This window comes from Natator depressus, chromosome 14, assembly GCF_965152275.1.
Source record: "Natator depressus isolate rNatDep1 chromosome 14, rNatDep2.hap1, whole genome shotgun sequence".
NCBI lineage: Eukaryota > Metazoa > Chordata > Testudines > Cheloniidae > Natator > Natator depressus.
Window position 1 is genome coordinate 40,143,380 of NC_134247.1, and position 26,982 is coordinate 40,170,361.

The following is a 26,982-nucleotide window of genomic DNA, read 5'->3' on the forward strand; positions in this document are numbered from 1 at the left end:
GGGTGGGTGGTTGGGAGGGAGGGGGGCACACCCATGCATTATAAAACCCCTACTAAATAACAATAATGATGGTATTCACAGCAGCTAGCGGCTGTGGCTGGCGTCTCTCGCTCTGTCCCTCAATCAGAGGGTCAGACGGAGGGAACCGGACGGGGTCACCGAGCAGAGAACCCCGGACAGCGCCCACCGTTCTTCGAAGGTGTCAAGGGAATCGGTGGACGCCGCCCAGAGGAACTCCGCCCGAATGCGTGAATGTACTGAGGATCGGAAAACGGCCCCACAATCGCAGGACGCCTCATGAGCCAACCTCCGCTCTCTGGTCTTATAAATGGCTGTCTTAGCCAAGGCTAGGAGGAGGCTAACCAGGAGATCCCGCGACTTGGTGGGGCCACGGATGGGGAGTGTATAGATAAAGAGGTGAGGGGAGAAATGAAGCCAAAAGCGCAAGAGAATATTTGTGAGGAGCCGAAAAAGAGGCTGCAATCTGGCACACTCTAAATAGACGTGCGCCAGGGTTTCCCTCACATTACAAAAGGGGCAAGTCTCCGGAACGGAGGTGAAACGTGTCAAAAACACGCCCGTGCTCACGGCCCCGTGAAGGAGCCGCCAACTAATGTCCCCGACGGGCCTCGGGACCAAGGTGGAGTACAGGCTGGCCCACCGAGGTTGCTCCCCCTCCAAGGGTGGCAGGAGATCTCGCCACTTTGTGTCGGGGCGGGACACCAGGGTGCGGGCGTGAAGGGTATGGAGCGTGAGTGTATATAGATATTGCCGCGATGCAACTTGAAAACCGACCGGTTGCAATTCATGCAGCCGGCTTGCAGTGAAAGGATGAGGGGTGTGTTGGGATCGGCAGGGTAGGGGCCCGATGGAAAGGTCCGGCGGGCCTGGGGTATAGGATGGGCGGGGTGCGCCCTCGCGCAAGGCTCGGCTGACATAAGCCCGAGCAGCGGGGGTCAAAGCGGCCTCCACCTCCTGAAGCACGCGCCGGGGGGTGCGAAGGCTGGAGAGCCCCATGCGTCGAGCGAGCGTCAGGGGATCCAGCCAGTCCCCCCGGTCGTAGTCCAGGAGGTCCCCGACCCTCGTAACTCCCGCCAGGACCAACCTCTGGCGCACCGTGCGGGACTCCGCCGCCTGCACACGAAGTTGGGGGTTGTGTAGCAGGGGCTCCGTGAGGAGATCTGCCCCCACGATGGCCGCCACAGACCTGGTGGTTGAAAACAGTTTCCAGGTCCGGAGGAGGTCCTGGTAGAAATCCGGCAGCCCGGAGAGGTCTCGCGGAAAACCTCTCGGACAAAGATAAAAGAGCTGCCGGTCATATCGGAGCCCATGGAAGCGGCGTAGGAAGGCGTGCGCCAATATGCTCCACGTCGAACTACCTGCACTATAAAGGAGCCTCTGCAGGGCCTGGAGGCGGAAAACGCGGACCTGAGTGTACAGACACTTCAGGCCCTGCCCTCCTTCCTTCAGGGGCAAATGAAGAACTCCAACAGGGGCCCAGTGCAATCCTGACCAAAAGAACTCCAGAATCAATCTCCGGAGGTGGGACAGGAAACCCGGGGCCGGGGCTAGGGTGTTGAGCCGGTACCAGAGCGTGGACAGGACTAGTTGGTTAAGCACCAGTGCTCTCCCCCGAAGGGAGAGACAGCGGAGTAGCCTCGTCCATTTCCTGATCCGCTCAATCACGCCGCCTTCCAAATTTTGCCAGTTCTCCGGCGGAGAAGGGTGCGTGGCAGAAAGGTAAACGCCGAGATAGAGCAGAGGGCCGGCACTCCACCAGATGGTCTGAAGCGCGGGTGGGAGGGAGCTTACCTGCCGCCAGCCCCCCACCGCCAAGCCAGAGCTCTTGACCCAGTTGACTCGGGCGGAGGAGGCTGCTGAATAGATGGCTTGGCATGCCTCCACTCGCGCCAAGTCGCCCGGGTCCTGGACCACGAGGAGGACGTCATCGGCGTACGCCGACAGGACCAGCCGCAGCTCCGGCTCCCGCAGCACCAACCCCGTCAACCTCCTGCGGAGGAGACAGAGGAAAGGCTCGATCGCCAGAGCGTACAGCTGGCCTGAGAGGGGGCACCCCTGCCGCACCCCTCGCCCGAAGCTGACCGGTTCGGTCAGGGTCCAGTTGAGCCTAACCAAACACTCCGCGGAGGCGTACAGCACCCGGAGAAAACTCACAAACTGAGGTCCGAATCCAAACGCCCGCAGGGTGCTCAGGAGGTACCCATGATCCACTCTATCGAACGCCTTCTCCTGATCGAGAGACAGGAGGGCGAACGACAGACCGTCTCTCCGCCCGAGTTCCAAAAGGTCTCGGACTAGAAAGAGGTTGTCAAAAATGCTGCGACCCGGGACAGTATAGGTCTGGTCTGGGTGGATCACGTCCGCCATCACGGACCCTAGCCGCAGCGAAAGTGCTTTTGCTACGATTTTGTAATCCGTGCTAAGGAGTGAGAGGGGACGCCAGTTTCGTAAGTCGCGGAGGTCCCCCTTCTTCGGCAGCAAGGCAAGCACCGCTCGCCTGCACGACAGAGGGAGGACCCCGCCCTGCAAAGACTCAGCCCAGACAGTGACTAGGTCTGGGCCGAGGATGTCCCAGAACGCGCGGTAAAACTCCACGGTCAGCCCGTCCATGCCCGGAGATTTATTGGTGGGCATGCGGCGGAGGGCTTCCGAGAACTCGGCCAGGGTGAGAGGCAGCTCTAGCCGGTCTCGGTCGCCCACGCTGACCGTGGGGAGTTCCTCCCAGAGCACCCCGCGAGCGCCAGGATCGGTCGGATCCGGGGAGAAAAGGCTTGCGTAGAAGTCACGGGCCCTCCCACACATCTCCTCCGGATCCGTGAGGGGGGTGCCGTCTTCCGCTAGAAGGCAGGTGACGTGTTTTTTGGCCCCCCTCGTTTTCTCCAAGGCATAGAAGAAGCGGGAGCCGCGATCCATCTCCCGAAGGAGGCGGATGCGGGACCGGACAAAGGCACCTCGGGCCCGGTGGTCCTCGAGGGCTCGAAGTTCCTCCCGCTTCTCCCGGCACGCTCCGCAGAGGGACGGGTCCCCGGGGCTGGCGGCCAGGCGCCTCTCCAGCTCTAAGACCTCCCGTTCCAACTGCTCTATCGTTGCATTTCTCCGTCGGCTGGCGCCCCGAGTGTAGTTGCGGCAGAAGAGCTTGGCGCGCACCTTCCCTAGATCCCACCAGCGCCGCACCGAGGGAAAGGCACGCCACTGCTCCCGCCAGGCCAGCCAAAACTCCCGGAAGGACATCACAAAGCTCTCGTCCTCCAGCAGGCTGTTATTAAAGTGCCAGTACGCCGGCCCCGGTCCCTCCGCACGGAGGGAGACCGTGACGGTAACTAAATGATGGTCGGAAAAAGGGGCCGGCCGCACGGTGGAGGAGTGGGCCTGTGAAAGATGGAAACGGGATAGGTAAATACGGTCTAACCGAGAGCGGTGTGACCGATGGGCCTCCACCCGGACAAAGGTAAACGTGGAAGCGTCATCTGGGTGATGGTCACGCCAGACGTCCACTAGGGAGTGATAATCGACTATGTCTCGGAGAATGGTCGCGGCGGCCGGGCTCGGCTCGGCCCCCGAGCGGTCCCGCTCCTCGAGGGTAGTGTTAAAGTCCCCTCCCAGGATCAGGCACTCGTGCGAGTCTAGGGTGCCGAGAAAATCGGACACCTGCTGGTAGAATTGTGGCCGCTGTGAACTCACTTGCGGGGCATAGATATTAACAAGATTGACCACGAGCCCCTCCAGACGAACTCGGAGGTGCAACAAGTGGCCCGGTACGACCTCAGTGACCCCTAGCACCTCGGGCCGCAGGGCGGGGGAGAACAGGGTCGCCACTCCAGCTTGCCAGGTCGTGCAATGGCTGAAGTATACCCCGTCCCCCCACTCCAGCCGCCACCTATCCTCGGCGGTTGGGTCCGTGTGGGTCTCCTGCAGGAAAACCACAGAGTACCCCCCCTCCCGAAGGTAGGAGAGCACCTGGGACCTGCGGAGAGCCATCCTACAGCCCCTGGTATTCAGGGTTACAATAATGAGAGGTGTCATGCGGAGGGCCGGGGGGGTGGGGAGTTCTCATTGGTGGGGGTGCTCATGGCCCCCGGCGGGTCGCGTAGCAACCCGTGTCCCATCCCATAAGTAAGTAGCTCTTTCCGGAAGCCGCGGGCCCGCTTGTAGGCCGCAGCACCGCGCCTCCCTTGCCCTCTGCCCTCCTTCATAAGGGCCCTTGCGGCCTGAACAAGTTGATCGAAGTCCCCCCATCGCTGGAGAGCCAGCTGTGCCCTATTGCGGGCACCACGGGTGTGCTCTAAGAACTGCCGTAGTGCATGCCGCAGCTCATGGGGGGATGGGGTTACGGTTTCCGGGGTACTCCCCGATGGGGTTCTTAATACAGCCTCGAGGTCCGCTAAGGCGGGTAGGCAGGGTGCGGACCGCCGACGGGGCGTCTGACAGGCTGGGGTTATTAAATCCATCTCGTGCCTTGGAGTGGAAGGGGATGGCAGGGGGAAAAGCGCAACTCCTAATGAGTCGCAACTAGAAAACGTAAAGACTGCTCCCTGGGGGGGGTCTGCAAAAGGCGGAAAAGAAATAACCCCAGGGGCGGCAGTAGCCTTGCAGGAGGAGGGAAATTGAACTGGGACAGGGGTGGGGACAGGGGCAGAGGTAAGGCCCTGGGCTTCAGGAGGCGAGCAGCAAAAAGAAGATGCCTCCTGAGCAGGGTCGGGGGTTAAGGGGCAAGGGAGGGGGCTCCGAGCAATGCTAGATGCTGGCTTCGGGGTGGTCGTGGCAGCCATGGCATCAGGTGGTAAACCACTTTCCGTGGGGTGCTCACCCGGAAAGGCAGTCAGGGGGAGAGAACATGGGGAAAGGGGGCCTGGGGTGAGATTGCCTAAAACGAGGCTGGCCGGCAGTAAATCATCCCCTCCCTGGGTGACCGGGGTCAAATCTAGGGCCTCAATCTCTGCATACACAGAGGAGAGGCCGACTCCTACTACCCTGGGGGCCTCTCTGCTAGGGCCCGCCTCAACGGTCACGTCGGGGTTCGTAGGGAGTTCAGGTGGTATCCGGTTAGAAGGGGCTTCCTCCGGGGCTTCGGAGGGGAGGGTCCCCCGCGGAGGGGGGAGTCCTCCCTCCAATGCCAGTCTATCTTCACCTCCCGACACCAGCGAATGGATCTCACTCGTGGCCGAAGCGGGAGGCTCAAGGTCAGTACCTCCCTTCCTGGTCTTCCGGGGGGCTTCCGCGTCAGATGGATGCAGCGGGGCTCGAGCCCTCCGCTTGCCTCGCTTCCCCTGGACTACAGTCCAGCCCTCCATAGCGTCATCTGGGGATTGAATAGCAGGGGGCAGAGCGGGGCGCGGAGGCAAAGGTTCAGGGGTTCGGGGGAATAGCGGTGAGGGAGCAGGAGGGGCGGGGGGTTCTCCCTGGGGCGAGCCCTCTCCTGCACCTGGTAATAACTGTGCCACACTCTCCTCCAGAGGCTCTGCCGAGGTGGTTACAGCAAGAGCGGGACTCCCGTGGTCGCCCGGGCGTTGTTGGAAAGGTACCTCTTGGGCCCGGACGGGGGCAGCGTTGGATCGGGTGGGAGGAGGGGTGGTTTCAGGTGCCGGGTGGCCAGGGGTGTCGGCAACAACAGGGCCGATATCCTGCCGGGTCTCGGGGGTCTCAGGTGCCCCTCTCCCCCGGGCCAAAGGGCAGTCCCTGCGGACATGCCCCGCCGAGCGGCAGAGGTAGCACCGGGCCTCTCCGGTGGAATAAAAGACCCTATAGCGGGCTCCCTGGTAGGGAACTAGGAAGGACCCCTCAAGCGCCTCTCCGTCACGCACCCCCGCCGGCAGTGAAATCCGCACTTGCCGGCGGAACGAAAGGACGTGACGGAGGGCGGGGTCCTTGCAGCCTAACGGGAGAGGGCTGATAGCAGAGACGAGCTTTCCCAGGGCAGAAAGAGCGGGTAACAGGGCAACATTAGGTAAAAAGGGAGGAACGGAGGTGAGGACGAGGCGAACGCCCAGATCTTCTAGCGGTTCTAGGGGGATAAACACCCCTCCTACCACTAGGCCCTTCTCCACCGCCTCCTGGGCGGCAGTCTCCGAAGCCAGAAAGAAAACGACCTTCCCATACATCTTGGAGGCCGCCACAATGGCCATGGGTCCTACCACCTTCGCCAACGCTTGCACGTATGCTTCCACGTGGGGCGAGGCGGGCACCAGGAGGCAACGGACACCGTGCTTCCTGGTCAGGGCGGGAAGAGGGCCCCGGGCGCTAGTGATGGTAGCGGAGGTAGTGGGTGGGCGAGATGAGGAGGCGGCAGGCGAGGGGGAGCCTGCCGCCGCCCGGGCATACGTCCTGGGGGCCGGGGGAGGGACGGTCGCAGAGCTGGTGGAGGGAACAGCTGGGAGGGGTGCCACGATCGATGATGAGGCCACAGTAATGGGGGCGGCCTCTGCCATGGAGGGCCCAGCGGCTTTAGCGGGGCCCTTTCCTTTCGGCCCGCCCCGACCTTTCCGTCGAACTGGGGGGGGGTTCCTAGAATCTAATGGGGCAAGAACCAAAGCAGCAGTAGTAATTGCCCCGGTGCCTCCCACTGCCGAGGCCCCAGCGGGGGCGGGGGCAGGGGTTCTAACAATGGAGGCGGTGGGAAAATCTCGAGGGGTGGGCAGGGGGATAGATGGGGAAGGGACAACCAATTTCGTTGGAGGGGCCTTGCGTCTCTCCATCTCTGCCATTGTAAGCAGGGAGAGACAGGGAGACACCGGAAGAAGGGGGGGGGCAAAAATCGGGGTCCGGTAGTAGGGGTAAACTATGGGATAAACAATCCAGGGGGTGGGGGTGGAGGGAGGACGACCCACCACAATTGTCCAAAGAGTCTCGTTTGGTTGGTTGTTATGTCCGGTCCGAAAGGCAAAGTCCAAAGCAAACAGCTGGATCCGAAGGCAGATGGCAGATCGCCAGCAGGGACGAGGCAGCGGGGGCCGTGATAGTCGTAGTAGTGGTGGGGGGGTTGGGGGCACCGGTGGATCTGGGGGTAGCTCCCTGCTACACCCCTGTGCCGCCACAGACGCAGCTGGAACGCAGTCAACTCCCCCCCCCCCGAGGGTATAATTCAAAGGAAATCCCTCAGTCTTACGGCTTCTCTCCACGATGATTTATAACTGCTCGGGCGAGTTCTCCGGCCCCTGGCATCTGTTGCAGCTGTTGGCTCTGTCCCAAGGCTCTCGGCAGCTAGGAATGTTGTAATGATAAGAAAAAAGTCCAGGCAAAAAACAAAACGGCTGGGTCTGGGGGCGTCCACTCCCCTCTCTGGACAGCGGGTCGGCAGTCCTCCCCCCCTCCTCTGGGGGTTTCAATTAAGCAAAGAGCAAAGTCCAAAAGCAGGCGTCTGGGGGGGGGTGCTGGCAACCGGCCAGCACACTGACGCAGCTCAGAAAAGCGGGAGAAAACGAAACCAAAAAAACAAAGCGTCCGGCCCAAACGCGGGGGGGGAAACTAAGCAAAAGGAAAAGTGTGAAAAATCTGGGCCAGGGGGCTTCAGGAAAGAAAGGAAAGCAGATAGCTCAGGAGCGAGCAAAGAAACGATTCCGTCTCCTAACAGGGAAGGTTCCAGAACAATCAGGAATCTTCTGGAGACAATTAAGACAGGCTGATTAGAACACCTGCAGCCAATCAATTAAGGCAGACTAATCAGGGCACCTGGGTTTTAAAAAGGAGCTCACTTCAGTTTGTGGTGTGCGTGTGAGGAGCTGGGAGCAAGAGACACTAGGAGCTGAGAGTGAGAACACGGACTGTTGGAGGACTGAATTGTACACGCATTATCAGACATCAGGAGGAAGGTCCAATGGTGAGGATAAAGAAGGGGTTGGGAGGAGGCCATGGGGAAGTAGCCCAGGGAGTAGTAGCTGTCGCACAGCTGTTCCAGGAGGCACTCTAGACAGCTGCATTCCACAGGGCCCTGGGCTGGAACCCGGAGTAGAGGGCGGGCCCAGGTTCCCCCCAAATCCTCCCAACTCCGGGTCAGACACAGGAGGAGTCGACCTGGACTGTGGGTTCAGAAAAACAGCCAAGCTGAGAGCTGCTGTGAAGCTCCAAGGCGAGCAAATCCGCCAATAAGCGCAAGACCCACCAAGGTAGAGCAGGAACTTTGTCACAACTGGTGTCAGTAGTGGGATCTGGTGTCCACAGCATGGCAGAAGAAGGGGGGTGTTTGGAAGGAAAAAAAAAAAGGAAAGAGGGTCTATTTCTATTTTTTTTCACCACAATGGAGGAGGTAGTGCGGGCACTGATACAAGCCAAGGCTGCCCAGCAGGAGGCTACTTGTGTCCAGGCAGCCACCCAACAGGAGGCAGTGCGGCTGCAGCAAGAGACTAATCACCTGCTGATGGACCAGGCTGCTCAAGACCGTGCTATGTTACGGGAACTGGTAAACCAGGTAAAGGCCCTTACAGAGCTGAACCGCGGCCATGATGGGACGCAGATCATGCAGGCCAGCAGTTGGCTGCAGAAAATGACGCGGGAGGATGATGTAGAGGCATACCTCCTGGACTTTGAGAGGACAGCCCTGCGGGAGGCTTGGCCCCGAGAACTGTGGTCTGGCATCCTCCCTCCATTCCTGTATGGGGAGTCCCAGAAGGACTCCTATGATTTGCCTGAAGAGGCTGCGGCAGACTACCCCCAGCTGAAAGCAGAGATCCTGGCCAGATATGGGGTAACGACCGCAGTGCGGGCCCAATGATATCATGAGTGGAGGTACCAGGAAAACAAAACCCCACAGTCCCAATTATATGACCTCATCCATCTCGCACAAAAGTGGTTATAACTGAGTCCCAGAGTCTGGAGGAGATACTAGAGGTTCTGGTCATTGACCGGTACATGAGAGGACTACCATCAGACCTTTACACCTGGGTAAGCCAGAACGAACCCTCCACCTACAACGAGGTTGTCGTGCTGGTAGAAAGGCGAAGGACGGCGAGGGAGCTGACCCGACCAGTTAAGGAAGAAGCACCCCGGGTTAAACTAGCAGCACCAAGCCCTAGAGCTCGGGTGACTGGGCCACCAGGAGAGCCCAGGTGGAAAAAGAGAGGGGCTGAAGGCCCACCAGAAGCCACAAAGAGTCGGAGCACTGAGGGGGAAGAGGATCGTGATGTTAGACTACGCAAACCAAGAGACTGGGGAATGCCTAGGGCTCCAGACAGATGTTACGCCTGCGGGGAGTGGGGACACACAGCTGCACAGTGTCCCAATGCCGAGGAGCCTATGCAGTGTAACCTGGGGAACTGGGCAGACCCATGCTCCCTAGTCCACCTTGTGGGGGTCTCACTAACCCCACATATGTACACTAGACCAGTGAAGCTAAATGGGGTAGAGACCACAGCACTGGTTGATTTGGGGAGTGCTATCACACTTGTCTCGGGGAAGCTCGTGAAGCGTAGTCAGCTGCTGTGGGCTAAGCGTACGGGGATAACATGCGTCCATGGGACAGTTGGTTATTACCCCACCATCCCTGTAAAAATTGAGATTCAGGGGAACACTACTGAGGTACTGTAGTCCCTAAACTCCCATACCCAGTGCTCATAGGGATGGACTTCCCAGGGTTTGGAGACTTACTCCCGGTAGGGGAATTGGAGAAAGGGGGAAGCCCTGAAAGTAGTGAGGCATCCACAGTAGACTGTCAACCCCCAACCTTCTCTGAAATATCCTCAGATTTGTTCTCCACTCCCAGACAGCAAAGAAAGACGAAAAGGGAAAGAAGGGCAGCTAAGGCCTTGGGAACCTGAATACTGGCCCAAAGCCAGAGGGTCGCTCTTGTAGGTAGGCGGACCCAGGCAGCTGAAAAGGAGGCCACCCAGGAGGGAGAAGCACCCAAGTCTGACCCACACCCTAACGCCTCTGAACCAGCAGAGGCAACAGAGACTGGTCCCCTAGATCTCGGGCAGATTAGCCCCGGGAGAGGAAATTTTGGATGGGACCAGGCTGAAGACCCAAGGTACGACAACATTAGGAAGGAGGTGACCAAAATAGATGGGGTCCCCGCGGAAGGGAAAACCCAGGGACCAGGACCCTACTTCATAATGAAGAAGAATCTTATACTGGGTTGCACCAGTACAGGGGCAGAAGGTACAGCAGATCCTAGTACCTCAAAAACACCAGAATGCTGTATTAAGTCTGGCCCATAGTCATCTTTTTGGGGGGCATTTGGGGGTAGAGAAGACCCTGGCACGGGTCCTGCGACAATTCTTCTGGCCCGGAGTACATGAAGAAGTGTGGAGGTACTGTGCATCCTGCCCGGAGTGTCAGCTGCACAGTCCCTGTCCCAACTTGAGTGCACCTTTAATACTCCTTCCCATCATAGAGGTCCCCTTCGAGTGAATAGCCATGGATCTAGTGGGACCCCTGGAAAAGACAGCCCGGGGCCACCGATATATACTTGTCGTTCTGGATTATGCTACTCACTACCCAGAAGCCGCCCCCCTGTGGAACACGGCCTCTAAAACGATAGCTAAAGAGTTGGTGGGGATCTTTGCCCGAGTGGGCCTACCAAAGGAGATATTAACAGACCAAGGTACCCCATTTATGTCGAAGCTAATGAAGGACCTCTGTACGCTGCTCCATATACATACCCTGAGAACTTCAGTCTATCATCTGCAGACCGATGGGCTCGTAGAAATATGAAATATGAAAGTGTCCTGTAGGTCGAGGGCTGAAAACCAGTCTCCCTGTCTCAGTGACAGAATGATCATCGCTAAGGTGACCATCTTGAACTTCTGAGCCTTGACAAACTTGTTGAGAGCTCTGAAGTCCAGAATGGGTCTCCAACCTCCCTTGGGTATTAGGAAGCAAAGAGAGTAGAATCCCTTGCCTTGCAGATGTTGAGGTACTGGTTCTATAGCTCCTAACCGTAGGAGTTGATCTATCTCCTGCCATACTAGACTCTCATGAGAAGGGTTCCTGAAGAGGGATGGGATAGGGTGTTGTGGAGGGGGTAGAGGGGTGAAGTGGATGGAGTACCTGGATTGGACGATCTCTAGGACCAATCTGTCTGATGTTGTGTTCCCAAGCACTGCATAATGCTGCCAAACAATGGCCAAATGGGTGCATGGTCACAGACAGTAGTGGGGAGTGGTTTTGCGGTGCCTCCACCTGCCCATTAAATGTGGTGCTTAGAAGCAGGGGGCTCAGTCGAAGATTGTGGACTGGGCGGCTTACAATTTTCCCTTTTTCCTTTGGGGTTGGGGGCTAAATGTTATCTTCATCAATGATTTAGATAATGGTATAGAGAGTACACTTGCTAGGAGGGGTTGCAAGTGCTTTGGAGGATAGAATTAAAATTCAAAATGATCTGGACAAACTGGAGAAATGGTCTGAAGTAAACAGGATGAAATTCAATCAGGACATATGCAAAGCACTCCACTTAGGAAGGAACAATCAATTGCACACATACAAAATGGGAAATGACTGCCTAGGAAGGAGTACTGAGGAAAGGGATCTGGGGGCTCATAGTGGACCACAAGCTAAATATGACTCAACAGTGTCACACTGTTGCAAAACAAGTGTACATCATTCTGGGATGTATTAGCAGGAGTGTTGTAAGCAAGACACGAGAAGTAATTCTTCCGCTCTACTCTGTGCTGATTAGGCCTCAACTGGAGTGTTGTGTCCAGTTCTGGGAGCCACATGTCAGGAAAGATGTGGACAAACTGGAGAAAGTCGAGAGAAGAGCAACAAAAATGATTAAAAAGAAAAGGAGTACTTGTGGCACCTTAGAGACTAACAAATTTATTTGAGCATTTGTTAGTCTCTAAGGTGCCACAAGTACTCCTTTTCTTTTTGCGAATACAGACTAACACGGCTGCTACTCTGAAATCTGTAAAAATGATTAAAGGTCTAGAAAACATGACCTATGTGGCAAGATTGAAAAAGCTGGGTTTGTTTAGTTTGAAAAAGAGAAGACTGAGAGGGGACATGATAACCATTTTCAAGTACATAAAAGATTGTAACAAAGAGGAGGGAGAAAAATTGGTGGTCTTAACATCTGAGGGTAGGACAAGAAGCAATGGGCTTAAATTGCAGCAAGGGAGGTTTAGGTTGGACATTAGGAAAAACATGGCTGTCCAGAGCAGAGACTGGCAGATCTAGTTTCTGAAATAAATAACGAGGTAACAGTTTACATTTGGTGTTATTTTCACTAAAGGGTCAATTACACACTCATGGCTGTGTGACAGGGGGCTATGAGCAGCTACAAACTGAGCCCTTTGGAAGCCAGCATCCTGGTCACTGAGCACACCCAGGGCACTGGGTGCAGATAGAGGAGGGACTGAGTAGTTTGGGTTTGGAAGGGCAGAGGGGATCACTTGCACCTGTAGGGAGCCTGATGAGGTCACTAGCTCAGTGCTGAGAAGAAAGCAGCAGGATAAAAGTCTGAATCAGGGAGCAGGAAGGGGGCTCCTTGTAACTGCTGCTATGTTGTGATGCACCATAAAAAGACTTTTGGTGGAGGTTCCCTGGCAGACTGCCTGCTGCTTCATTCCCAAAGAGGTCTGCCAGCCAGGGGTTGCAGGAACTGGTGGGGGAGCCTGTCATAAACATACAGCTAAGGGTAGCATAAAATCCCTCCTTTACCTGTAAGGGGTTAATCAGTTCAATTAACCTAGCTGGCACCTGACCAGAAGGACCAATGGGGAAAGAAGATACTTTCAAGTGGGGGGTGAGGGGGAGGCTTTGTTTTGTGTTCTGTTGTTGTTCTCTCCCGGTCAGGGAGAAACCAGGGCAGGGAAAATACATCTCCCAAAGCCACACCTGAACTAAGTATCTAAGATTACAAATTGTAAGTAATAGGAAGGAAAGGTGTTAGATTATCTTTTGTTTTAGCTTGTGAATTTTCCCTATGCTAAGAGGGAGGTTTATTGCTGGTTTTTTTTTTTTTTTTTTTTTTTTGTAACTTTAAAGTTTTGCCTAGAGGGGAATTCTCTGTGTTTTGAATCTTTTGTTACCCTGTCAAGTTACCTTCCATCCTGATTTTACAGAGGTGAATCTTTTACCCTTTTTAAAATAAAATTCTTCTTTTAAGAACCTGATTGATTTTCAGTATCCTAAAGACCCAGGTGTTTGGGTCTGTACTCACTTTGTAACCAATTGCTTATGTGGAAGCAGGGAAAGAAAGAGAGGGTTTAAGTGCAACTACCCTGACAGGACAGTTACTGTTCCAAGCTAATGATAGTTGTGTATATGTTAAGGCCACCACTTTGCTAGATGTGCATTTTAATTTCACTACGGCCCAGAAAATCACATTATTTCTTGGCCTGCAGACAAAACCCTACAATTGGACCTTGGGTATTAGATTTCTTTTAATTGGACCACTTTGATGCCTGACCGGTTTCAAAATTTATGCTCACTCCTACTGGAGGTTCAGAAAATTTCTGACTTACAGGATCAAATCCATGTGCTTCAGAATATATATCAAATTGAAAAACATGCTTTTCATACAACCTGTAGAGTGTCTACTTTGTTTGCTAATTATGATGTAATGTGCTATGTAACTAAGACAATGAAACAACCCCAGCATATTATTACAATGTGGACATTAATGCTTGTATTGCTTTTGTTTAGTGTAGGAATATGTTGTTGTTCTTGTAAGAAATGTAATAATGAAAATACCTTTCATGTTCATACTAATCATGCATTATCGTTATATCCAGTTAAGACTTATATGGCTGATTCTGATCCTCCTGATCTAGAAACAGAAATACAAGGCTTGATGCAATTGGAGGTTTAAGAATGTTAGTTGTGCTAAAGGAAGCACAAAAGGGGGGACTGTGGAAGAAGGGAAAGAAAGAGAGGGTTTAAGCGCAGCCATTTAAGTGTCAGAGACAGAGCAACTGTTCTGTCAAGTTTTAGCCTAATATCGCGAGATCTGTAGAAGCAGGGCTCACGTCAGAAGAGAGTGGGAAACAGCAGAATAGTCAGCGTGACCTAGCCTTGAGATAGAGAGGGTTTGAGAACAGAAGTGAGAAAATACAGGAATGGGCAGGACATAACATAAACAGATTGCAGATGTTTTTAATTAATGCATGCTACTAAAATGTATAAATACATGTTTGATATTTCTTGTACTTTGGATAAATTGAGGCAGAGATGCTCTCTGCCAACTGTATTCTTCCCTTGCAATTGCTCGAATAAAGCTGTCTCTGATTTTGTTGCTTCCAACCTGAGAGTGGAGTTCGTTTTCTTCCACAGTTAGGATATTATTCTCAAGCCTCCCCAGGAAAGGGGGTGTAGGGGTTTGGGGGAGATAGGGCTCCAAGTGGCCCTCCCTGAATGTTTGTTTAAATCACTTGGTGGTGGCAGTGATACCAAGGGCAAGGAAGAAATTTGTGCCTTGGGGAAGTTTTTAACCTAAGCTGGTAGAAATAAGCTTAGGGGGTCTTTCATGTGGGTCCCCACGTCTGTACCCTAGAGTTCAGAGTGGGGAGGGAACCCTGACAGAGCCCATGCATAGTTAGAAATTTAAATTTGAACATTGCCTGCAATCTCTTCCTGACACTTCATGCTGTAAATTTTGAGTGAGAACACATATTTGTCTTATCAGAGAGCAGAAACCATGTTGTATATTAATCTATTTGCCAACATATTTTCCCAGTTAATAACACAATAAGACTGGATAAGAAACCACAGTAATTACACATAATTCAGTGAGAAATAGGGAAAGAAACACAGATATTTCTGAAGGAAATTTTAGGGGAAAATTATCTATTTTTAGATTAACATTTCCCTGTGTTAGACACTAGGAGAAACACATAGCTTCAGCAGTCCATGCCACCTAGACACCAGTAAACTGGATAAAAACCACAAAAGAATACATCAAAAGATAATGTGAGGGTATTTATTTTCACATAATCAAGGTAAGTTTAGGGCATTCTGCCATGGATGGCATATTGTGAATAAATCTTCAAAACTGAATGATTACATTGAAAATGTTCATAACGCATCCCGTTTAAAACAAAAAGTAGTCCTAGCAATGCCGTGTGATATGTTTAGATGCTTGTTTCTGAATACTGTATAAATGTAAATTAAAATATTCTTGTATTTACATCTTGTTACAATAATATTCTCTAAATTAGAATAATCTTTTTTCTTTCCTATTTTACATTGAGATTTCACAGCAGTAGAAAATTCTGACAGGAGTGAATGACCCCATCCCCCACCATCTGTTACCCCCGGGGCAGGGGACGGGGCAAGGTGAGGGCTGGGGGTTGCCAGGTGTCCGGTTTTCGACTGGACCCTCCAATTGAAAAGGGAAACTGGCAGCGTCCGGTCAGCACAAAAACTCCAGTTGCTGCAGTAACTGGGCTCCACCTCTGTGGGTAGGAAGAGCAGCAGTGCTGGAAGGGGACAGTCTGTGCCGCGGGGGTCACTGTCAGGGACAGAGATCCCCTCCGAGCTCAGCTGGGACCGGGCAGATCATCAGGGGAGCCACATTTTTACCCGAGCGACAGGGATGGAAATAAGGGCGGAGCGTCCCGGAGAAGGTGCCAGTGAATGTGAAGAGGTGGGACCTGTCAGTCACATTGTAAAACGAGACCTCGCCTGCCTCATAGTCCAGGAAAATCCCCACCCGGTTGGGCCTGATGCTCATGGTGAAGACAGTCCGGGGATAGGTGCTGGCTTTGTATTCCCCACCCCTCAGCCACACGACCCAGTATCCATTCTTAGGTGTGTATGTGACCTTCCCCTTCCTGTTCACAGATTCCCTACAAACCCCCAGGTCCCATCTCATCTTGTGTCCCACCTCCACCTCCCAGTAATGCCTCCCACCCGTGAACCGCTCTGCTCCCAGGACACAGTAACAGTGATCAAATCTCTCAGGGTTGTCGGGTAGATCCTGTTTTGTGTTTCCACGTCTCACATGTTTCCGATCCTCAGACAGGACGAGGTTGGGATGAGCCGTGGCTGGATCCAGAGTCACGTCCACTGGGGAGAGAGTCACAGAGTTAGGGCTGGGGGCAGGGGCTGGTCACTGGGATTAAAGGGAAATTAACCTGCCTCCCCATTAATCGCTAGGTGGGGGGCGTTTGCCTGAGGGGAATCAGGGTCCATCTGCCTGTGAGGAGACAATGGGGGGAAAGAGCAGGAGGAGCGGGGGGCGGTGGGGGGGGGAAGGTGTCAGTGGGGGGGGGGAGGGGAGGGGAGAGGCTGATGCTGGGAGAGGAAAGGGGAGGGACAGGTGACAGGAGTGGAGAGGGGAGGGGCAGGCACAAGGGCAATGGGGGGGCAAGAGGAGCAGGCACCAGGAGGGGAAAGGGGGGTGAAGGGAAGGTTCCCGGGGGTTGCAGGGGGTGAAGGGAGGGGTGGGCACCGGGGCAGAAGAAGGGGATGGACCCCAGGGGGCACAGGGAAGCAAGGAAAGGGGTGGGCACCAGGGGGCACAGGGAATGGGGGGGGCTCCAATGAGGCAGAGGGAATCAAGGGGAGGGACTATTGCCAGGGGGTTAGGGGGATGAGCAGTGGGGCAGGTGCCAGGACTATGGGAGGGGGAGCGGGAAGAAATTGGCAGGCACCAGGGGGATGGAGTGATACAGGAGCCTGGGGGCAGAGGGGCTGGCTAGGGCAGGGGCAGTCACCAGTGGGTGGAGGAGGGCAAGAGGAGGGGCAGGTGCCAAGGGGTTGCGGGGGGGGGGGGGTGAACAGAGGAAGAATGGGGTGATGGGAGGGGCAGGCACGGGGGGGGCTAAGGGAGAAGGGGAGGGGCATGCAGCAAGGCTGTAGAGTACGAGTAAGGGGCAGGACTGGTGCCAAGGGAAAGAGAGAGATGAGGGGAGGGGTGGGCACCAGGGTCCAAAGGGTGGGATAGAGAAGGGGCAGGTGACACTGGGGGATGGGGAGGAAGGGAAGGGGCTTGCACCAGGGGACACAAGGGGTGAACAGAGGGGCAGGCGCTAGGGAGGAAGAGGGGGAGTAGAAGGAGGGGCTGGCACCAGGGGAAAAGGAGGGGGTGGGAGAAGGTGCAGGTGACAAAGGGACAAAGAGGGGTGAGGGGTAGCACAGGTTTCAGAGGGACATGGGGGGGAAAGGGGTAGGGGAGACTTCAGGGGGCAGCAGTGGAGCGAAGGAAAGGGCAGTCATAAAGGGGGAGAAGAGCATGAGGGTGGGTGACAGGAAGACAGAGGTGGGACGAGGGAAGGGGTAGTCACCAGGAGGGATGGGGGGATGAGCAGAGGGGTAGATGCAAGGAGGGGAGAGAAGAGAGGGATGGGCACAAGGGGGGCAGAAAGTGGGGTGTGGGGAAGGGCGGGCCCTGGGGCAGAGGGGTGTGGAGATGTGGGCACCAGGGGGGCAGAGGGAGGGTGCGGGGAAGGGTGGGACCCAGAGGTTAGGAGAGGGGGAGGGGAGGGGCAGACACCAGGGGGCCCAAAGGCGGGCAGGGGAAGGGGTTTGCACCAGGCAGGCAGAGCAGGCAAAGGAAGGGGCAGGCACCATGGAGGCAGATTGGGCCTCAGGGGGGCAAAGGAGTGAACAGAGGGGCTGGCAACAGGGGACTAGTGGGGGGGGGGTGAGGGGCGCAGGTTTCAGGGAGGCAGAGGGTGAGGGGAGAGGGGGGAAGAACTAAGGGGAAGGTGGCAGTGGGGAGGGGGTGCAAGGGAAGGGGCAGGCATGAGTGGGTGGAGGTGAGGGAAGGGGCTTGTGCTGAGGGGAGAGGTGGGGGCCAGGGTGGGAGAAGGAAGGGGCAGGAACATGAGGCAGAGTGGGGGAGAGACAAATGCTGGGGGGACAGTAGTGGGATGTGAGATGGGGCAGGCACGAGGGGAAAATGGGTGGGGTGTGAGGGAAGGTGTGGTCATCAGTGCGTGGGGAGGGCAAGCAAGGGGTGGGTGCCAGGGGAGTAGAGGGGTATGGGGGAGGATGAAAGCCAGGGGGCACAGGAGGGAGAGCAGATGGGCAGACAGCAATGGGGCAGGGGGTGGGCCAGGCACCAGGGGGACAGTGCAACATGGAATGGGGCAGGCACCAGGGAGAACAATGGGCAAGAGGTGGTACTGGGAGTAGAGGGGGGCAAGGGAAGAGGTGGGTGCCTGAGGGGCAGGGGGAGGAGCAGGTGCCAGCGGACAGAAGGGGGAAAAGGAAGGGGGCAGACAAAAGGAGGGAAGGGGGGTGGGAAGGAGTGTGTGCCAGGAGCGGCGAGGGGTCAGAGGAGGGTGGTCACGAGAAAGGCAGGGGGTGGTGCAAGTCATGGGTGATAGGGGCAGAGGGGTGTGAGGAGAGTAGAGTCAGGGGGCAGAAGGAGTGAGGGGGGTGGGTACTAGGGAGGAAGGGGGTGACGGGAGGGGCAGATGCCAGGAGGGCAGGGGCAGTGAGGGAAGGGGTCAGCACCAAGAGGATGCAGGGGGTAAGGGAAAGGGCAGGTGCCAGGAGGATTGAGGGGGTTGAGCAGAAGGGCAGACACAGGGAGGGCAGAGGAGGGAGGGATAGGCACCAGGGTTCAGAGAGGGGGGCGATAAAAAGGGGTGTGCACCAGAGGGCAGAGTGGGGCAAGGAGAGAGGCAGGGCAGGTGGGTAGAGGGAGGTGTTAGGAGAGGGGAATGGGGAGGGGCAGCAGCCAGAAGGTCAGAGTGGGGCTAGAGGAGGGGTGGGCACAGGGGGGGCGAGGGAAGGGAAGGGTGCCTGGGGTCAGAGAGGGTGGGGAGAGGGACGGGTAACAGGCGGGGCTGAGGGTGGTGAGAAGGGCAGGAGCCAAGACAGCAGAGGAGGGTCAGGGGTGGGGAGGCATGAAGGGGCAGAGGGGGTGAGGGCAGTGGCAGGCACCAGGGGGGCGGGGGTGTGAGGGGAGGGTGGGAAAAATGGCAGGAGAGGGGGAAAGGGGAGAGGTTCATGCCAAGAGGTAGCAGGGGTGTGAAGTGATGGGTGGGCTCCAGGGTGCAGAGGATGTTTGGGGGAGAGGGTCAGGTGCCAGGACGGCAGGGGGAGAAGGGAGGGGTGAGTTCCAGGGGGCAGAGATGGGTGGAGGGCAGGGGCACATGCCAGAGAGCCAAAGTGGGGGCAGAGGGGAAGGGGCCAAGGGGAGCAAAAAGGGGATGAGAAGAAGGGATGGGTCAAGGGAGAGGGGTGAGGATAGGGGCAGGGGCACAGGGGTGAGGGAAGGGTAACAGAGGAGCGGGAGCCAGGAGGTACAGGGGCATGAGGAGATTGGCAGGTGCCAGGGGGGCAGAGGTGGGTGGAGGACAGGGGCACATGCCAGGGAGACAAAATCGGGGCAGGGGGAGGGGCAGGGGCCATGGGGAACAGCAGGAGTTTGGGGTTGGGGGGGAGGGGACAGGATAGATGCAGGGGTCAACTCGGCACAGGGGTTGAGGGAAGGTAAGGGAGGGGCAGGAGCCAGAGGAGGTGAAGGGGGGCAGGAGGGAAGGTGAAGGGGGCAGGCCCCAGGGAATCTCTGTTGCTCTGGGGCCATGTGTGGCTGGTTTGTTACTAAGAGCAGGTTAGTGCCATCCCCACGCACACTGGGGGTGCAGCCCTGCCCCATGGGGCACAGCTGGGACTCTCCATGCTAGGGCACGGGCAGGGTGTCTGGGCTCCCTGGAAGGGGGCAAGGTAGTGGGCGGACAGGAGTTGAGAGGTGATGGGGGGAACAGGGGCCATTGCTAAGGAGGCTGGGGCAGTGGGGAGGGGAGGAGGCATTTCCCCACTTGCTGCCCACTCCATCTGGGAGAAGCTGCACCAGGGGCCAGTCCCAGTTCATACCCATGCAGCGCATCTGCACTAGGGGTTTGCACAGGGGCACCGACACGCCAGAGACACTGGTGTGCCAGGGGCCGTAACCCCTCCCCTCACTGGGATTATGGATCAATAATTACAGGGTCACTGGAGCAGGGGAGCTGGACTCTGGGCTCCCAGGTGGGGGCCAGACCCACTGAGCTGCAGAGTCAGTCTCACTCCCACGCTCTGGCCCATGCCCATGGCCGTGTTTAGACATAAGGGGTGTCTTCAGCAGGAGAGACTGAGGGAGCCCCACACCAGACACCTGGAGCCCAGCTGTTCCAGCCCTAACCCAAGGAGGGGAGACCCACATTCCAATCCTTTCCCCACATCAGATGGGGGGACTGAACCGGGGGCTCCCCGCTGAGGACCCAGCCACGGGGCTAAAGGCTAGAAGGGAAGGGGCGGCATTTTTCTGTTCATTGAAACTATTCAGCAAACTCGACGTGGACTCAGGAATAGCTTCAGTCAACCCAAAATATAATTTTTCAGAAAATAAACTATTTACCCCCAAAAGTACACCAAGCTCAACTTCAACTTAAGAGCCCAAATCCCAGTGACTTGCAGTGAGTGACTGTCAACATCTCCAGAAACGGACAGTTACGGGCAGACCAGGCTCAGGACATCAGCTATGAAACACTCCAGAGCTGCTGTTAAATTTGCCCTTGGTAGAAACATTTCCCCATGGGCTCCCATAGCTCTTTTACAGAAGGCTGTGGGAAAAAAGATATGGCCAGTAGTAATTAGTGACACTAACAAGGAGCTAGTCTGAATGAAAGAGACCTTAGAAGAGACTAGCTGCAGATTTATGTGAATTCAGGGGACATCTTTACCTGGTAGTCGTGGACTATTTTTCCAAGTATATAGAAAGAGTGTACTTGAAAGACGTAACATACCAGAGTGTTATAGAGCAACTGAAGGGCACTTTTGGGCATTTTGGGGTTCCAGAAGAACTTGTGACAGAGCATGGACCACAATTCACTGAAGTAGAATTTAATTTATCCAAACAAAATACGATCTTCCTCATATTACTAGAAGCCCGTACTACCCACAGGGGAATGGAGAGGCTGAGAGCTGTACAGAAAGCCAAGCATATCCTTCAGCAGGAAGATCCATTCTTTTCTCTTCTGAGTTATAGATCAAGCCCAGTAGCAGCTACTGGATATAGTGCAGCACAGCTCCTGATGGGACGACAACTCCGAACTACCCTCCCAACTTTGGAAAAGAATCTATCTCCAAAGTTGCCAGACACGTAGAAAGTAGTCAAATCCAATAAAAAGGCAAAAAGAGCTTGTAAACACTTTTACAACAGACATCACTCAGAAAACTACGAGGCCTAGAACCTGGTGACCATGTTTGTGTCAAACTGGATGGAGAAAAAGAATGGAATATTCCAGCTGTTGTAAAGAAAAAGAATTCAATACCCAGGCTGTATGTGATCAAGACCAAGAGAGGAGAGTTCAACAGAAACTCAACATTTACAGTTTATACCTCAGAAAGAACAATCAACTGAGCAAACTCTACAGATGGTGGATGCAGAACAAGAAGATGACTCAAGTATTCCAGACCGACCATAGTCAGTCGTTGGAACTAATGGACAGCCAGCTGACCAAGCTGTTACCTGTTTGGGTTGTGTAATTAGAAGACCAACACCATTCAGAGACACCTAACTGTGGAGGAAAAATTCAGTGGACCCAGGTAGGCCTAAACTTCCCAAGTAGGCCTAAAACTTTGGACAAGCTAACTGTGTGTATCAAGCATTAAAAGAAAAGTAAGGAAAATTCCATTGTAAGGCAATTGCAGCATCACAGCTTAAAAAACGTTAACCGCAAAAGAACAACCTGTCAATAACAGGAACAACTCGTTTTGCTATATTCCAAATAAGGTAATTAAGACAAAAGTATGTGTAATTTGTCTGTGGTTTTAAGCTTTAAAAAGCTGTGTGTGCTTTGCATCGGGGAGCAGCTACTTAGAGCAGTTACCCCCCTGCACTTGTAATCAATAAAGGAGCCTCAGGCTTGGTTCTGATCCAAACACAACATGTGGTTAATTTTTCCACCACATAACACACTGATCCGCACTGAACTTCAAAGACTGTGATAATGTAAAGGGGGAGATGTAAAGGAATGCTAAACTGTATTATGCTGTTCAACCACTAAGTAGCACCGTGTGTAAAATACCATATTTAAGCTGATCTCAGCCTTACTTGGCAGGACATTAAAGGATTTTGTGATGAACACATCTGGTGTCAAGTATCAGAAGGGTAGCTGTGTTACTCTGGATCTGTAAAAGCAGCAAAGAGTCCTGTGGCACCTTATAGACTAACAGACGTATTGGAGCATAAGCTTTCGTGGATGAATACCCACTTCGTCAGAGGCAGCCAACGAAGTGGGTATTCACCCACGAAAGCTTATGCTCCAATACGACTGTCAGTCTATAAGGTGCCACAGGACTCTTTGCCGCTTTTACATCTGGTGTGTATGTGGCTGAGAGAGAAGCTCTGTAGCCAGCCCATATCTGCTACACGACCATTACACCAATGATGAAGCCCAGTGTTATTGACTACCTCTGCTATGGCCAAAGAGTTCTGAACTATTTTCAGAGTGGCAGCCATGTTAGTTTGTATCAGCAAAAAGAACGAGGAGTACTTGTGGCACCTTAGAGACAAACAAATTTATTGGAGCATATTTATGCTCCAATAAATTTGTTAGTCTCTAAGGTGCCACAAGTACTCCTCTTTCTTCTGACATGCTGAAGACTATGGGGGATTTTACCCATGACATGTGCTACATAGAGAGTTGGGGAATCAAACTCCTGGTCTCTTCATACTTCAGTGATGAGAGCAAAATTACGGCCAATGGCCTTGCAGATTTCCTTGTGGCAGCAGGGCAGGAAGTACCCCCCCCCCGCCCCCCGGCTGCAGAACATAACCAAGTGTCAGCCATGATCAAGCCTACCTTTGAATACAGGTTGGCTCTCATGGGGGCGGGCGGGCGGGGGGAATGTGTCAAGAGGGGAGTCAGGGACCAGACTACCTGTGACAGGCGCCTGTAAGGGAGAATGAGACAACCCAGACCAACCTGGAAGTAATTAAATCCCAGGTGGCTAGTTGGCAGCTAAAGAGCTAATGAGCCTGATAAAGGGTGACCAGGGCTCAGCTGAAGGGATCCTAGGGACAGGAAGCTGCTGAGGAGAGGAGCTCCCAGGAGAGCTCACCAGAGCAAGGAGCACGGAAGGGATGCTCCTAGAGCAGTGGTCCCTAAACTGTGGGTTATGCCCCTCTAGAGGGTGTGGAGGAACATTTGGGGGGCATGGCAGGGCCTGGACCAGCCCCCATGGGTGGCAGGAAGGGAACGCCAACCAGCCTTACTCTGCCCCCACCTCCACTCTAAGCCCCAGATGCAGCTCCTGTCCCAACTGTGGTTCTGCCCCCGGCCGAAGTCCCCAGCTCCCAGCCCCAACTGCAGCCCCAGCTGCAGCTCGGGCTGCACCAGCGACTTCACTTCCGGCTGAAGCCCGTGGCTCCCGGTCAACTCCCAACCACGGCCCATGGCTCCTAGCCCCAGTTGCCGCCCCATTCCTGGCTAAGCTCCAGACCGCAGCTCTCGGAGTGGGGGCGCAAACCAGGTAAGGGAGGGCATGACCAAAAAAGTTTCTGAACCACTTCCCTACAGAGAGGAGCTCCCCTAGGGGGAGGCGCTGCCAGAGATGACAATGAGAGCAACAGCTGTAGCAAGACAGACCCCTAGAGAACTGCCCCTGGCTGGAGAAAGTGGATGCAGAGAACAAAGGCACAGTCTGAAATGACCCCAGCTCCAGGAAGGAGGGCTGAGGACTCCTGACTTGAGGACAGTGAAAAGCTTGAGTGAGAGCTGGAAGCTGGAGCAGAGTGAAGGAAAAGATTTTATTTGGGGGTTTACTTGGACTCAGAGTGGACCCCAGGAGGGGACTTTTCTCTCAGATCTTTTAGACTGTGGGGCAGAATTTAAGGAGTGCTGACGAGGATAAACTGAGGCAAGACGCTTGCCAAGACCCCCTGAAACAGCTGAGGGTGGTACCTGAGGGCACCACCACAAGATGAGTCTACAAAACTGGAACCCATTTAACAGAACTGTTGCCCCTTCCCCATGCAGACAGAGCCTCGCTCTCTTCAGTCTGGCTGGGTGGGCCCCTCACCGCAGCATCTGACCCCAACAGAGCCTGCATCACAGAGTGGAAATCTGGAGCGAACACAGCACAGGGTTGTGGGCCACCCGCCTGGCTTCCAGTGTCCCTGTCCCAGCTCCCAGGCTGCTCCCGCTCCCCCACAGCCTCCAGCTCCCCCCGACCTCAGGCTGCCTCTGCCCTGCCCTGTTCCCTGGGGGTGACCCAGGGCCCAGCATGGAGCCATCAGGGTCACTACAATACCGTCTACCACACCCAGAAGACAGGCACAGGATGGGCTCAGGGAGTGGCTGGCCCCACAATGGGAGCCTCGTACCCCCTCCCCCAGTGTTTGCTGCTGCCCTTGCGGGACCTTGTCTGCACTCAGACCAGGAGCCCTGTGGGGCTGGCAGCCCCTTGTTCTGTCTCTGCAGTGCCTGGCTCACTCGTGGCACTATATCAATAATAAAACTCACTGCCCAGCCCCTAAGGGCTGCATGCAGCGCGGGGCCTTCCCCATCGCACACGGGGACCCTGGGGCGCAGGGAGCCCTGGTTTCTCTGCTCCACACATTCACCCAGCGACAACACCGAGCTGCCAGACCCGGGTCCCTGGGGTCAGAGCGTGGGCAGTCGAGTGGCACTGACTGGCCGGGGCTGCTGGGGTGGGTGGAAGGAAAGGGTTAATCCCAGCGCAGTGGCGCTTTGCTGCCCAGCCCTGGCTGGTCTCTGCCCTCTGGGTGCAGCACAGGGCGTGTGTCTCTGAGCAGGTCCCTGCCCACTCGCCCGGCCACTTGCCCCAGACACAGAGAACCCAGGTGCCGAGGGAGGAGCAGCCCCAGCAGCGCCGCATTGGCCCTGGCACGGGCTGAGCCTGCGAGCGCAGCACCAGAGGCCACGGCGGGGGGGGCTCAGCCATTGAGAGCAGCAGGGTCCCCCCCACCACCCGCAAGGGAGGGGTCAGCGCTGGGACAACAGGCCGGGCTGGGCCAGGGGCTGGGAGCTCTGGCAGCCAGCGCGGTGCCAGCACCAAGGGCCCTGCTGGAGACCCTGGGCCTGGCCAGCCGGGAGCAGCCAGCGAGTGACTCAGGGCCTTGCCCTGCCATTCTGTTCTGATCATTGCCGTCTAACTCTGGCCCATCGTATAAAAATATGGCTACCATTTGAGGTTGTTTTGCAGAAAATGATATAAATATATGAATGTGCAGATGGACATTCTGTAGTATCTCTACCCACCTTCCTGAGTTGGGAGGTTTGTGACTTTGCTAAATGTATTCATAAACGATTTGTAAATATAAAAGAGTTCCTATAGTGTGAGTGTTGCAGCTGTGCACATTGGGGTTCCCAACTATATAATAATTTAAATAATACTGGGCCTGATCTTGGGACAAAAGCCTGTTAACCCTCAAAGTGATAACTAAAAAATTTTAAGTAATCAACATAGAATCTATAGATTGGACTACACACACCTGTGACGTTGCACTGCATATGCTTTATGGAAGTATGCTTATGCATATAACATAACTGGCATATGCTTTACGCTAAATACCCCTTGTATGGTGTTATTAGAAAGCTTGTAATCTACTAAGTGTGTTCATCCCATCTGTTTGCATATATTACTTCTATATGTGGAGTTAGGAGAATAAGATATAAACTTGTATCACTGATGTAAACATATTAAGTGGAGGCCATTAAGGGTGCTCCAGAAACAATCAGTTGCAAATGGCTTAGTTACTTGAAAGCCTGCCTGTGTACGTGTGGGCCAGCCCAAGGGGAATGGAGACTAGGGGTTTTACATTGACATGTGGCCATGTCACCTGACAAGGAAATCCATTTTAAATCTGGTACTTTTCCATTTAGAAGGAGGGGTGAGGACCCAGAGAGATAAAAGATTCCCGCCTTGTGCCAAAGCTATAAAAGGGGGTGGAGCAGGACAAAGGAGGCTGCCAGTCATGAGAAAACCCCTGCTTACCAGCTGAGATGTCTGCTGGATCTAACAAAAACTGTACCAGGGAAAGGATTGCACCCAGACTAGGAAGGGGTCTAGTCTGTGAAAGAAGCTTATTGGAACATCTTTGAGAGTTAGATATTACCTGTAATCAGGTTCTTAATGTATTAGGCTTAGGCTTGCATGTTTTGTTTTATTATGCTTTGTGACTTACTTTGTTCTGTCTGTTATTACTTGAAACCACTTAAATCCTACTTTTTATACTTAATAAAATCACTTTTGTTTATTAATAATCCCAGAGTAAGTGATTAATATCTGAGGGAGCAAACAGCTGTGCATATCTCTCTATCAGTGATACAGAGGAAGAACAATTTATGAATTTACCCTGTATAAGCTTTAAACAGAGTAAAACAGATTTATTTGGGGTTTGGATCCCATTAGGAGCTGGGTATCTGGGTGCTGGAGACAGATGCTGAGCTGTTTTTAGTTAAAGTTTGCAGCTCTGGGGGCATGGTCCAGACGCTGGGTCTGTACTGCAGCAAGCTAGCATGTCTGGCTCAACAAGGCAGGGTTCTGGAATCCCAAGCTGGCAGTGAAAATGGGCTCAGAGGTAATTTCAGCACATCAGGTGGCATTCCCAAGGGGATCTCTGTGACCAAACTCGTCACAGCCCCCTCACACCCACTGCCATCCCCTTCACTGGCTCCAGTCCTTGTCCCCACCCCCAGGCTCTGCCCTGCCTGCCCCTCACCTGACACCTCCTGCTGCTCCCCGACTACCAACCCCACTCACCTTCTTTCTCCCTTTGTTCCAGGCGTAGTGGAAGTGGGAGAAGGGAACAAACTCCCTGCTGCTGAGCATCATCCAACCACCTCCTCCTCCTTCCTTCCTCAGAACCCCCTGCTCTCACCTGGCTTCCCAGCACCAACTGCCCCCCCCCCACTCCTGGGCTGGTTTAATTCACACTGACTCACCCAGGCGCTGGGCACTAGCACGGTGCATATGTGCAAGGTCCATGTCCTATGGCAGCACATTAGACTCAAGTTCTGTGACAGTCCCCTGGCATTACGGGCCTCTGCTCCCCGAGCCCTCCCCTGTCACTGCCCCTCCACCCAGTCTAGTGTCCTGACCGTTATCGGAGTAGTGAATGGATGC

At 54.7% G+C, this 26,982-nt stretch overlaps 2 protein-coding genes across 3 annotated transcripts in view; one reads left to right on the forward strand and one right to left on the reverse strand.

The window, feature by feature from the left end:
- LOC141998456 (butyrophilin subfamily 1 member A1-like) overlaps nucleotides 1-26,982 on the forward strand; it is a 321,911-nt gene that overhangs the window by 230,998 nt on the left and 63,931 nt on the right. The window lies entirely within an intron of this gene.
- LOC141998465 (butyrophilin subfamily 1 member A1-like) overlaps nucleotides 15,042-26,982 on the reverse strand; it is a 42,302-nt gene continuing 30,361 nt past the window's right edge. For both annotated transcript variants that reach the window (XM_074971317.1, XM_074971316.1), the window contains one exon: nucleotides 15,042-15,957. In XM_074971317.1, coding sequence (XP_074827418.1) covers nucleotides 15,404-15,957 — 554 coding nt within the window. In that variant the 3' untranslated portion in view covers nucleotides 15,042-15,403. The remainder of the gene's footprint in view (nucleotides 15,958-26,982) is intronic.